Source organism: Corvus moneduloides, chromosome 8, assembly GCF_009650955.1.
Source record: "Corvus moneduloides isolate bCorMon1 chromosome 8, bCorMon1.pri, whole genome shotgun sequence".
Lineage (NCBI taxonomy): Eukaryota > Metazoa > Chordata > Aves > Passeriformes > Corvidae > Corvus > Corvus moneduloides.
Window position 1 is genome coordinate 6,274,797 of NC_045483.1, and position 14,297 is coordinate 6,289,093.

At 36.4% G+C, this 14,297-nt stretch overlaps 1 protein-coding gene across 1 annotated transcript in view; it reads left to right on the forward strand.

The window, feature by feature from the left end:
- The window catches only part of RAB11FIP2 (RAB11 family interacting protein 2), a 32,221-nt gene that overhangs the window by 2,013 nt on the left and 15,911 nt on the right, over positions 1-14,297 (forward strand). Inside the window, exons 2-3 of the mRNA XM_032115800.1 lie at positions 9,267-9,709; positions 10,403-10,862. Coding sequence (XP_031971691.1) covers positions 9,267-9,709; positions 10,403-10,862 — 903 coding nt within the window. The remainder of the gene's footprint in view (positions 1-9,266; positions 9,710-10,402; positions 10,863-14,297) is intronic.

Sequence of the window (14,297 nt, forward strand, 5' to 3'; positions counted from 1 at the left end):
TTCACAAACCATAAAAAAGAAAGAAGTAGTTCCTGCAAAATGTCTTGTGGGTTCAATGTCTGGAGTATTACGCTTTTTAATTGCTTACCTTTTTAGGGACAATCCAGTTATCTTGATGCAATACATGGTAATGCCTGTAGCCTTAGGGTCTTAATTTCTGTTAACACTTGATTCAAGAAGTTTCACTGCTCTTTAGACATGCATCTTAAAAATTCTTGAATCATTAGTTGTAATTATCTTGCAAGTCAGTAGGCATCTGCCTTAGTTGCAACACCTAGCAACAAGGTGATAAACAAGGTGAATGAATGAGGGAGGAATGCTACTAAATGTAAATCTAGATAGAAGTATGTATTCAGAAACTGGAGTAAAATATGTAAGTTATTCCTGTATTACTGTGAGTAGCAAAACCTCTTCTCCCTAGAAAAAGAAACATAGGTTCTTGCACCAGTTTTAGCAAAAGTAGTACTGGATTCTTCCAAATTATTCCAGAAATTTTTAAGTGGGGTAAGTAACACAGTCCTTGTGATAGTTAAATAAACATTCAGATCTGCAGTATTTTTATAGGAAGTTATGCTTAGCACGGCTCCATAGGTGTTATTTTCTCATTTCTTTCTCTGAAGTGTGAGAGAGGAACTCCTGCTATGTAGACATGAAGCAGTTCCTTCCAGACCACCACTGAAATCGCTGCGGCTCCTCGGGAACGCTGCGCGCTGCCTGCGAGCTCTGCTGCACAAGATGGGGGCCTACGGGGAAAGTTTTACAAACAGCCTAAGAGCTTTCTTCAGAAGTTACTTGAGCATTTAAGATTGCAAATCTTATTAAAAGTTGATGGGTGTTAGGCTTCTAGGGCCGAACAGCCGTACTTGTAAAAGTCTTATGTAAGTGTAAAAGTGCGGCTGGGCGGCAAGTGGGATTTTTGGCAGTGCGTTCTCGCTTAATGCTGATTTAAATTCTTATGAGGAAGGAGCCACTGAAAGTCCAGTTTTCCCCTTGGTGTCTTTAGGTGCTTAGAAACCTCAAAAATGTCCTTTCTAAAGCTCACTTTAGAAACAAAGTAACTCGGAGTTCTTAAGTTTTGATGTTTTTGAGAAGTTTTCATGGTTGTGTGCTTGTGTGCCCTTGTGCCACGCAGGTGTGTTGTTGCTGTCTCCTCTAAGCATTACTTGGAGATGTGGATGCAATATTCGTGCATGTGTGTGGGACGAGGGCAAACTTTCAAGAACAGATTTACGAATGCAATCTCAAACAAAATGCTCTTTTTCCCCTCCCCTTTATTAAATCCTTTTTGATACAAAATATTCCTAGTCCTGTGTTGGCAGTAAACTAAGGGTAATATATTTGGACCCAAAGACCTTCTAACTGTGACTATGGTGTGGGAACTGAGACACCCAGCACCTTTCAAAACCAAGTCCAGTGTCTTTGCTACCAAAGCATTCTGATGGTTGAAAGCTATATTCATTGTTTCAGAAACACTAATCTGTTTTATTAAGCAATGTTTTTACTTTCAAATATGTTCAACAGGCTTGTGCTGTTATTAAATCCAGAGTTATTTTCTTATGTTGATGTAACCTTAACATTTCTTGCTTTGTTTGGGGATGAATGAGATCCAGTTATTTGATGAAGTGTCTATTGGTAATATTTCTACTTTTTAATATATTTAATAGCTTCCTCTTTCCAACACAGCTGTACATATGGTGCTGTAAGAGACAGACTCAAGAGTCACCAGGGTATTGCAAAAAAGATATTTAATATTCTGCACAATGCTGAACCCTGTCAGCAATTCCCTAGTGCTTTTTTAGTAAGGAGGTATGAGAAGTGAAGGCTACCAGCTGATTCTGAGTTCCTAGGAAGACCATGGGGTGTGTGACATTTCGCTTTTTACATATTTTTTTAATTTAATATTTTATAATTTGGAAGAAATAAATTTCAAAAATCATTGCAGACTCAGGAACGTTATGTTAGGGAAAAATAATCCTTTATTTTCTGTGTAGCTTTTTTTGTTACTTGTCACATCTTAAGACAAATACTCCCTGCAGTAAAGTTTTCAGGCAGAGGCCTCATGATAGGATTTGTCTTGTGTTCTAAGAAACTTGCTCTGGCTCCAGACTTAATGAAACAAAGTATTTACTATAACTTGATAGGGAAAATTTTGTACACAGCATCATACAATGTCCTTTTCCTTTCTGAAACTGACGATTTTTCAAATTCTTAAAAGTAAAAATTCCTGGAACAGTTAGATCCAGATGCGGCTCAGATGGTCCCTCACTAGATCTCTTCCAGAGACTTCATCCAAAGCGTCTGCAGGATCCCAGTTCATTTTCTTTCTGCCTTAGTGCAGCAATGCCCATTGTACTGTGAAAGTTCATAAATTTGTGTCTCTGACATCTCTGCTTTAGTTGGAAATGGACAGGGACTTTTTACTTCTGCTCTTTTTTCCAGAGCTGAAAACTAAGCTCCAGATGCTGAAAGATTTTACTACAGTTCAAAAGGCTTTGGAAAAACTGCTTAAATGAAAGTGTATTTAGCAAAAGTTTTCAAATGTTACATTTGTGACATGGCTTTTATTTTTTGCAATAACGTTGCATGGGTTTTTTAATTCATCCTAAGAAATACATGGACAATTTTTTCCGTCTGCTCTTGCAAAATAAATATACCTCTTCTACTCTTCCATTTGAAATGTAAATTATGATCAATGAATGTATTGTTTTAAAGAATATATGCTTTTTTGTAATAATTTCAATTCAGTTATAATTCATGGTTGCCTTAATGCTGCTGATAATCTGATTGCATAGCATCAAGACAAATTTTTGAGTTACCATGTAATAAGAAAAATACTTATTTGCTGACATGCCTTAATTTACTGAAGCATTTTTCAGTTGTTTTTTACAATGACTGTGCTTAGATTTTTTCCACCTGAGGAAATGAACACAGCACTAGAAGAACAAATTGCTGTTAACTTTCCTGATGTTACTTATTTCCTCAGCTTTTGCTTCATCCTTGTTACTCTAATTCCACTCTGTTTATTGTCCATTCCTTTGTGTGTTTCCCTGGACGGCTCATTTTATTGTATGTTCAGCTGATTTAAGATGCAACACTTGTTTGGAATGCTATAAATTTAAGGAGGCAGGTGATGTAGAGTTATTATTTCTTATGGAAATGTCAGAGGAGACATCTTTTATTTTTGATTTAGTTCCTCTTCTCCCTGGAGTCTATAATACCTCAACAACACTCCCCTCCACACACATACAAATTGCAGCACTGGTTAAAAGAAATGCTTGCTTGAGCATAAACAGTGAAGGAATCTTGGCCTTTTCTAAAGATACTTATCCACTTATATTGATAATAAAAAAGTCAAAACCAGCTTCTCAGCAAGCGAAGAGAACTAATGGTTGACCATGATCAGTACCTCTGTGTTGTTGGCACTTACTTTAGTGCTGCTTAGCTTCCTGGAAGATATGCAAATTGTGTGACTTTTTCCAAATTAATGTGAATTCTTTCTTGGCAGCCTCTGTCTTGGATATGAGCTCCCTCTTCAACTGCCTCTGCTCTGTCCTCTCTCTCATCTGTAGCAGCACAAGCAAGAGGGAGGCACTTGAGTAGGTGACTTCAAATACATCTGGAATTATGAACAAGCAAACAAGAGTAAATAGATAATATATGGGCTCGGTACTTGTTAATGAGTGGGAACCATTTTAATAATATTTCTGCAAAACATAACACACTATTATTTACTAATTTTTAGTCTTAACTTTAGTTTAAACCAGAAAAATACATTTTAAGGGATGAACTTCAGTAATAGTGGAAATGGCAGGGTGTAACAAAAAATGTCTTTATTGTGGTTAGAGCAAGAGAAAAATCTTGTTCCACTCAAGTCAAAAGTGGGAAGAGTAGTAACTGAGAAATTTGTTAAAGGCACAGAAATAAAGGGCAGCCTGGAGATTCCATGCAGCTTGTTTTGTGGTACCACTCATTAAATAGAAAAAAAAAAAAGGAATGTGAGTAGTGAGGAACAGAAGAGAAAGATGGTTATGGGAGAAAACAAAGTTTTGCCCAGTTATAGCTTTATGGACTTATATTTTCAAATTATTTAGTAATATTCCCAGCACTTACATTTTGACAACAAATCCATGCACATCCTCTCAATACATCATAATTCTGAGTCAGTCTAAGTGCTATCTGGATTGATATGCTTCTCCATTTTCTGTGCACATACACACATGCTCGCACACACACTCAAATAACTGGCTTTAATTCTCATACCTTCAGTTATTTTGTTTCTAAAATAAAAGTATTCACACATAGTCTTTAGCCAAAATAATAAGTAAACTAAGACGACTTTAATGACTTTGATTCGAGTTGATGTTAGCAAACCCTGTAGTGAGGGTGTTGTGATAGCTGTCAGTTCCCATATGTTTTGTGGTGTTACAATGTCACTCTGTAGTATTTATTTTAAACTGCTTTGAGTATCTCATTTCGGTTGGCTTCCAGAAAGTAAGAGTATTCATCTTTGGGAGTGTCATCACTTATTTTAATAAATTATTTGTTTTCTTCTTAATTTCCCGTCATACACGATGTAGTCTGTGCTTAGCCCCTTGCCTTAATTTTCCTACTTGTTGACTTTTGGGGCAGTCTCTCAGTATGGTATTGGAATGATTTATCACAAAACATACTTCTGTATTTTTCAAAGTGCATACGCTGCTAAATGAAAATGTTAGACAGTTCTGGGCTTTGGATGTTGTTTTTTTATCAATAAGCTGTGGACATTTATGTCAGTGGGCTTTTGTAAAGCAAGTTTCTTCAGTGCATCTAGCATGACAGTAGTCATCAACTTTGTTTTTGTGACAGCTGATGGACATGTTCTATCATTGAGATTCTGATGGTCTTTTTTAGGGGTAAGTTTAGAAGTATCTGCCTGCATAGAAAATTCTCCTCATTACTGTGTAGCAGATCATGATGCCGATTTTTGCCTGTAAACTCAAGGTCAGAAGCCTTGGCGGATGCTGTGATGATTATGTGGCTTTTTGCAAAATTTCTTCAATAATTTGTGAATTAGAATAAATATCTTGCAAAATTCTTCGGATGCAATCTAATGCTTTCAGCAAAGCAAAACTAGATCAGTTCAACAGATGATTACTGGTAGAGGGAAGGCAGAGTGATGTATTTGAGAAGCAGAAAGATGGGAAAATTCCTTCAATACTTTCCATGTTTGGAGTTGGGAGATCGTCTGTCATGCACAGGTTGAATGTGCTGGCTGGAACACTTGATTTCTGTTGAGATTGGTAGACAAGTTACCCAATGCTTTTGGAGGCTGTTAAAATGTGTAATTAAAATGTAATTGAAATTAGGTAGTGCTTTTTCTTACCCATGCTGTCAGCCCATCCTGTTCACTGTTACATGGTGAGCAGAATAGGCTGAGTGATGCTTCTTTAAAGGAGAGAGAGGGATAAGACTTGGAAGTGTCAGATTCTGTGGCAGATTTGGAGAACAAGTAAAATCAGAAAAGGGGAGGAAAAACCAGCTGAAAGTCTGTTTGTAGATCACTAGCTATTTAAATGAAATAGGCAGGCCATGATTTTGTAACTTGCTCATTTGTAGTAGCTTATTTCAGTTTTCTCCTTCACTCTTCCTGTCTCTTTCCTAAGGTGAAGGGTTTGTTGCTGGTAATACTGCACAAGTTATGAGAGTTTGCTTTTTCCACCCCTAATTGTAGGTGTGGCCAGAATCAACTGATTTTGTTGTGGTTAGGAAGTAGCCCTGCTGCTTCACATAGGGGTTTAGCTTTTCAGGGCTGCCTGGTCAGCAGGATTTTTCCTCTTTAGCCTTGCATGTTGATCTTCTCTTTGCACATTCAAGAAAATTGTCAGCATGCAGAGCAGCAATTTATAGAATACTTAAAAGTAAAAATTAACAGAAACCTGTGCAAGACAGGCAGAGCCCACTAGCACCCTGAAAAACAGACAAGGGAAAGAAGCAAGGGTTGTTCTGATGGAAGCCATAGGGAAAAAGTTGAAGTTAGAGAGTGTATGGAGGACATTGCCCTACAGAATATTTGAAGGTGAGAGCAAGAAGAATAAATGTGATTCCAAAGGCAATAGGGCTTCCTTTGAAGTTGGGAAAATTTACCAGACTTTGTACAAGGTCTGTTTAAATAAAGACTGTCTGCAAGACTGGATGTAATATTTGGTTATTAAGTAAAAGGGCATCTGCTCTCATAAAAGCCACCCTGTTTTGTTCATGTATGTTATTGGCTATTTTCCTACTTTGTACAGGCTTTCTATAGAATAAGCTCATGGCAGCCTGACAAATGGAGCATTTATTGTGGCTAAAAGTACTGTAAACAAAACCAAAATAGCAAGTTTTATTGGCTTTTATAATACATTTCAATTTTTTAAATTGGCAGTAGTATAGTGGAATTTAGTGTTTTAGGACCCAAATGTTGTTATCTGAAAACAGCGGACTTCATTTTCCGATTCTTTTTTCTCTCCTCTATAAGCTGTTTTTTCTATTTGCTGCTCACGCCCGTGTGTTGTCGAAACAGATTCTAATAAGAAACATTTACAGACTTAGTTGCTCATTCACGTGCAGCTCCACATAAATGCATTGCCTGCATTTGTTCTCATCTGTTTAAAAAAGTAATTAGTTGCCTTTGAATTTTGAAGAAAATCATGATTTGAGTCTGCTTCTCATATTGTCTTGTTATGAGCTGAAGCATATGGAACCTTCATTATAACTAAAACAAGATAAACTCTCCAAGGTAACAAAGAAGCCTCCTTGAAATGCCTGTGAAAATTAAATATCTGTCTTTCATGCAAAGATTTGATCCAGCAATCATTATTCAAATAGAAATTCCACTGAAGACCAGAGGAATTTTGCTGGAGTAGAAGAGTTTATGATTAAATTCTGTTGGAATCAGTAGCAGTATTGAACCTGGTTCCTGCAGGACCTTCTGTTGTCTTCCTAGGGAGAGTTTTGTTGTTTGCCCAGCTGAACTTGTTTTTAATGTCAAGTTCTTCAAGGTCTACTTTGAAAAGAAATGTAGAAACTGTGAAGGCAAGGTATTAGTTGTGTGCTTCTTTTTAAGAAGAGGTAAGTGTCAAAATGGTACATGGCATTTGCCCTTAGCAGGTAAGTGCTGGTAATGACACAGCATTGTTGATTAGTGATGAGAATGCCAATAATGGAGTTAAATGAATTTTTAAAATAAAAGACATTCTTCCACATAGCAAAAGCTTAAGAATTCATGTCTTCTTGTTGTTCTAAGACAAGTTAACAAGTGTCATTCATCAGTTTAAAGTTTCAGTAATTCCTAAGCAGAAACAGAAGAATTCACCAGTTTTATCAGAGTATTAATGTTTGAACCCTGTGAGGAGAGGGAAAAAGGGAATGTTTTGTTACAGTGTAGGCTGAGCCATTACATTTGAATGTCAAAAAGTGAAGTCCTTTCTGCCTCCTGCATCTCTTAAAACACTCACGAGCCTTATTTGTACTGGTGTGTATGTTTAGTGGGTGGCTGAGGAACCATGGGACAGCTTTCTCAGATTCAGGATGGTTTTTGTTGGGGTTTTTTATCTGCACAGACAGGATCTGTCTGAGCAAGGGGTTGCTCATTATGGCTGTGTATTGTTTGTATTTTTAAAGGGAATATGTAAACATATTTTCTTTTAAAGTTTTAAAGAAAGTAGGCTATCTTGTCTTCCAGTTTTTGCCATGTTATGTAGCACAAAGGCAACTGACTCTTGGTTCTGTGTGTGTTTTCTCTAAGGACTCTATAGATGACTTAAAGTGTTTCTGGAATCAGTTACCAAAGAAGTGAAACATTATTAACTAAAAGGAAAAACAATACATCTTCTTCAGATACATATTCCAGGTTTTGCATTTCATTTAAAGTATATAAATGAAGTTACCTCACAACAGAAGAAAAGTTTTTTTCCTAAAGATTTAATTATCCTTCTACTGGTTTGAGCTTCTGGCTCTACAGGTCTGGATTCATGTTGTTCGGGGCCAGAACAGAGGAGGTGTGATATTTCTTAATTATTCTACTTTAGTATGAAATATAAAATCTTGTGAACATCACAAAGCAACAACAACAACAACCAAAAAAGGCATGTATGTATAACTGTATCATCAATTTTGTATCTGTTAATAGAGAATTTAATTTCTTAGTCTCTCCAATTCAAAAGTTACTCGTGGTAAGGCACTGTTGTGGGAATCTTTGTGCATGGATTTCTCCTGACAGTGGGGTTAGAGCACTTCTTTGGAGCTGGTGGATCTGAAATGTGCCCTTGTGCCCCTTTTTGAAAAAGGGAAGGGCTCTTGGTGATGGTTGTGGAGGAGGGATTGTGTGTTGGTCATTCATTTAGGTGAAGCTGTGGAGGGAGGATTGAGCCATAATTCTGCAGATGCTTCCATGGGACAATGCAGCACAATAGGGAATGAATAAGACACTTGGATAATGATAAAGCTTTTGCTGGACCTGGCAAAGAAGCACACTTGGCTTTTTGAAACAGATGATCACACCTTTGATCTCTTTTCAAGGAGTGGGGATTTACGTCATGGTTCCAAAGGAAATATTTCTGAAGTTAATCCTGCTGGTGACCTGCAAAAGAGAGGATGCTGTTGGATACACCTACGTGCTCGCAGTTGTGCTCGTGGAGTTACTGTCAGCATCCAGAGGGGAGGCAGTTGCAGAATTGAAATGGTAGCTGGCTGTTCAGGGCTCTCAGATATTTCTTAGCCAGTGTTGCTGCAGTTGACATAAATCTTAACCAGTGCTTAGAAGAAAGGAAAGAGGGGAAAATGTTTGCCAGTGTATAAACCTGAGCAAAATCAATGGAGAAAAGGTCACTAGATCAAGTAGTTGCCACATAGAATACATTAATACACATCACTACTAAATAAAGGACACTTGAAAACTATAAAAAAATAAAATAAAATGTATCTATATTTATAATTAAGTACAAATTCTCCTTTGTAAGCAGATGGAAGCCCATTAGCTTTGATGAAGTTTAGTCAGCTTCCAGAGTTGATTTTGATTTTGAAACAGCTGAACACTGTAAAGAACTTCGTCTTGCTTAGTTATTAAGTTTTCTCCTTGAAAACAAATATAAACAAAGAAGTTTTTTAGTACAAGAATGGTTGAATCTTCGATGTAGGATTTGGGTTTTCATACTTTAAATTGTTCTAACCGGATGCATTAACCAACTAACCAGAGTGTAATGAGTAGTCTCCAGAAAACACAACTTAATTTGCGCTCTTTCTCCTTTAAGGTGGTTTCCCCTAGAATCCAGACAAGGGAAGAGAACTAAAGACAGAGGAGAAATAAATGTCAATATTCAGTTTATGAGGAATAACATGACAGCAAGTATGTTTGATTTGTCAATGAAGGACAAAACCAAATCCCCATTTGCTAAACTAAAAGACAAAATGAAGGGTCGGAAAAATGATGGGACGTTTTCAGATACATCCTCTGCAATCATCCCAAGCACTCACATACCTGATGCAAATCTAGAGGTGTGTAGTGGTGAAGTGCAAATGAAATCAAAACCAAAAAAACCTTTCCTCTTGGGACCTCAGCGGCTGTCCTCAGCTCACTCCATGTCAGATCTAACAGGACCACACGTCTCCTCAGACAAAATGAAATCCAGCACTGTTGGCTACTCCCATCTTTTCAGGCGTCAGCTGGAGTCCTTTGGCTCGGTTGATGAAGGTGGTAAGTAAAACTCATGACCATTAGAGCTACAGCTCACTGCTATTAGGGCATTCAGAATCTGGTGCTTCAGTTCATGAAGCACCTACAAGGCCAAAATGTTAAGAGATATTACTGGCCTATTTTTTACACTTTCTTTAGTTGCTGGTGGCTCATAATTGCTGTTTCTGAGCATAAGAAATAACTCACATGGCTCATAATGTATGATAATTTAGCATTTTCTTTTATTATGTCCTCATCTGAGAGTATATTTCATTCCAGAGGGGACTCTAGGTGAAAGAAATAACATCTTGTGAAAAGTAAGTCTAATTAAAAAGTCAAAAACTATCACCAAATTTTAAACCTGATTTATACAAAGAACTGTGAGTATTTTGCATTGTTCAAAGTTATTATGCACTAACATACTTTTGTCTCTTTCTGGAATGGCACAACAGTCATAGCTGTCTTCTCTACAGATCTTTGTTTTCATGCAGGAAACAAAAATTTCCTGTGGTGCCTATCCATAAACATTTCTGAAACATGAAATCGAGGCCACAGCTGTTAATTTTTTTCTTTAATAGCTTAGTTACTCACCAGTGTTCTGAACCGAGACTCAATTGCAAAGCTTCTAGATCTAAGCTAGAATGGGTTTTCTGCATGTCATAAACTGTGATATAGTGTCTCATTGATAATATACTAATGACAGATTGTTTGCAGGGAGTCTAAAATCTCCACACAGAAGGACATTAAGTGTTGATACTTCTAAAATGAACCAACTTGACAGCACAGTTGATGAAACTGCACTTGAAGCACAAAATGACCCATTTAATGTGAGTGCTTCGTTACCCCAAAAATTTGCTACACTGCCAAGACAGAAGAATCCATTTGAAGAAAGCCCAGCAACGTGGGATCAAAACATAAGTCTGTTTTCCAAACCTGTTGAGATCAGAAAAGAAATTAAAAAAGAGAAGAAAGAGAAAGTTAGTCTTTTTGAAAGAGTGACTGGAAAAAAAGATAGCAAGAGGTCAGATAAACTTAGCAATGGGGGATCAGAGAGTTCTACTGACTTGAAATCACCGAGTGCATTTGGGGAAGCTCATCAGGAGAGTTTTGATTATGATTCGACTAATCCGTTTATGGCAAACTTCAAGCCTACAAGCATGTTGCCATCTTCAAGGTAGGTTTTTGCTGTATTTCAATCTGATATCTTGAACACGTTATATAAATGAAAATGGGAAGTGTTGAGGAGCACAGTCTTTGCTTTATACACGATTATATCAGTGCTTGTCTGTTTCTAAGTAAAAGTTACGAACTTTTTATATAATTTGATTGTTTCATACTTATTTTTGAAGTGACATTTTATTACTGATATGTGCTGTGAATGTTCTTGGGTACTTGTGTTTGTGGAAGACCTGTTTGTGCTTCAGAATGGGCTCTCCCTGAAGTCTTCTGCTTAAACTGAACATTCGTTGTTAATAGTTACATTGCCCTAAGTGAGGTTTTGAGAGGGAAAGGTTTCAAGTGTAAGGGAAAGAGGAAATTGAATAACTAAAAGATGGGTGAAAATGGGAGTAGTAAAAAGAAATCCTGTAGATGTCACTATTTGGGGGAAAAAAAAAAGAGTATTTAGGTTCTATATGTTAGAGTACAAGAATTAAAGAACATTCGGTTTCTAAATGGGAGCCCTCACATGACCACTTATCTCACTTGAATTCATTTGGCTCACTGCAGCTTTGCTGAGTTTGATGTATATTGGAATCATTGCACGAGGCAGCAGTTCATGTATTGAGCGGAATGAATTAAGTTACAAGGGCTGATAAGAAACTTTGATTTAAATAATCCATTTTAATCTCTGTTTGTCTATCAATGCTTTACTTGTTTTCCTTAAAAAAAAAAGTGTAACCCACAGTTAGTTTCTTTTCTGGGTTTTGTTAGCTAGTGAGAAAGATATCCTGTCTCTCTTTTTATATGTAAAAATGTATATATATTTATGTACACTCCCACCCACATATACTGGTCACAATAGATAAACGTTTAAGAAGTTAATTAACTTTCATTCATTTGCATTCTTTTTTTTTTGTATATAAATGCCAGAAATTAGCAGGCCTTGCTTTTTCAAGGTAATGATTCATTTCTATGTAATAACTGAAATTTAGTAGAAAATGCATTTAAAATTAAAATGCTTCAAACTGGAATCTAAAGGCTGTAAGATCAATCACTGTTTTAAATGGAAAACATGGTTCTAGAAAATTCACCTTTTCCTGTGTATTAATTCCTTAATTAATGACACAGGAGTAGTTTCTTTTAGAAGAAAAATGTTTCTTATTATCTTGTTCTTTTAGAACAGAGGGATCTTATTGTGTCCCAGCTCAGTTTTTTTCATGGGTTAGAATGCATGCACTCCTGATTTAAACTTAGAATCATTTTCTTAACAAAGCTAATAATGGCTGTGAATTTGGTAAATGAACTGAAATTGAACTGCTGTAGAAAAGAATTTGTCACTAGAAGCTCATCCAGACCTCAACAAATTATCTTCTTAGTGCCTTCTGTGAGCCAAGTCAGTTCCTAGTGTCTTAAATAACATGTTTATAGACAATCTTAGAATATTTTTTGTTTAATGAAGTATTTCTCTGGGTTAGTGTAGGGTTAGGTTGTAGATTGGTTTGTCAGAAGTTAAACTTCCATTTAAATAAGCTCCTTTAAAGAGAAATAATTTAAATAACAATTAAAATTACATAGTATTTAATTTTTTAAAAATGAAACTGCATTCAGGCAGATGCTAGATGTAAGTAGTGAAATCTTTTGAAGTTCTTGAATGCAGCAGATCTTGATAAATATAAAACTTAATGGTAATCATGATGGACTTTTTTCTTTGTTTTGTAGTTAAAAAGCTCATCACAGTGCCCATTCAGAAGGACTCTCGTCATTTGTTTCCTTCTTTGTGTGAGAGTCCCTTTTACTAGTTCTTGACTTTTATGTAAACATAAACTTTTGATAAGACAAATAGATATTATTTTATTTTCAAAAAGCCAAAAATAGTAAACATTCTGACCTTTTTTGTGAGACAGCTGTTATGGCATAATATCTAGCATGCAGTAAGTTCCTGATTTTTATATGTTAGAAGCTCTTGATTTTTATATGTTCCATTATGATGTTCTGTGTGAACCTTTTAGACTTAGTTTACTTTCTTTCAAATGTATCTTGTACAGTTATTTTCTTTTGAAGTAGAAACTAATACAAAATGTGCATATTTAATAAGTTTACAGTTTAAGTTTACCTTTTATCTGTGGAGTATTTCTCGAATGGAATCCATTTTTAATTTTTTGAACTAGTAATGCTGAAGAAAGAATTGTGTGAATATGTGGGCACAAAGTAAATGAGGCTGGGTAACAAATTCAGTATGCAGAAAGTGTAGACAGGGAATTTAGACTTTGGGTTGTTTCTTATTTACTCAATGTGCTATTAAGCTCTTTTGCATGAATCCCATTTCTGCAAGTAAACCAGGCAGGTTTTTTTTATTAAGGTGTGTCCAAAATCAATGTTCTGCTGTGGATCAGGTGTTTGCTTTGCAGGTGGATCTCCCAGTTAACCCCACTTAGCTAAGCCTTGATTTGGGTGATGGAACATCCTGAACTGGATTCCTGTCTGATGAAATTCAGCTGGATGATGTATTCCAGGGGCACACTGTAGCCATAAAACAACATCCAGTCTGTGGGACCAGGCTGGACATAGAGCAAAGTGGGAGGAAAAAAATCCAACCCATAGCAGCCCTCTTTCCCAACCGTCCAAAAAAATCGACCAAACCCAACTCCTTCATGTTTACAGTGTGAATGTCAAGTTCTCAGCACTGTTGAAGCCACATCTGTAACCTTAGTGGGAGGCTTTTCAGTGACTTTGGTGAGCTTTGCGTCAGGCTTAAGTCCATCCTAATTAATTGTGGTTGGTATTGTTGACTGAGCAGTAACAATATGGAGAACAGCAGCTCCTAGCATCAGCTGCTGGCTGGGTGAGCTGCTGAATAGCCCTTCACCAGCCCATCCTTCAGTGCTTAGCTGGCTGTTTGCATGCTCTGTCACTAATTACTCTTACTAATTAAACGAATGAAGATAAGTACATCTTCCACATGTTGCTGATCCAAAAATTATAGAAGTGGTTCAGCAACACTTGTAGGACTTTTTTTTCTAAAAGCAAGCATGCCAGGATTATTTGAAAATCGTTATTTATTTTTATTTCTACTATTTATTATTTTTGTTTCAAGAAGGTTTTAGAAGTATTTTGGAGAAGCAAAACAAAACCTATTTGGTTTGTATATAATCCTTATTGACAGGAAATCACAAAATATGGACCCCTAATTTCTATTAATCTCTGATCTGTCAGAGGCTTGTTCCGTGGCTTTGGCTAAATCTGTAAAATAGGGATGATACTTTGTTACCTCCTGCAAATGCTGAGTGGATAAATGAGTATTTTTTTAAATGTTTTTGTAGATGCGATATTGCAGTGTTACTTAAGTGTTAAGACTGGGGGGTTCCATTGTCTGTTGCAGGCATAGTAGAGATATTTATGAGCTGATTCCTTGATAAATTAAAAATGCAAGAGTCATAGTGAAACAAAA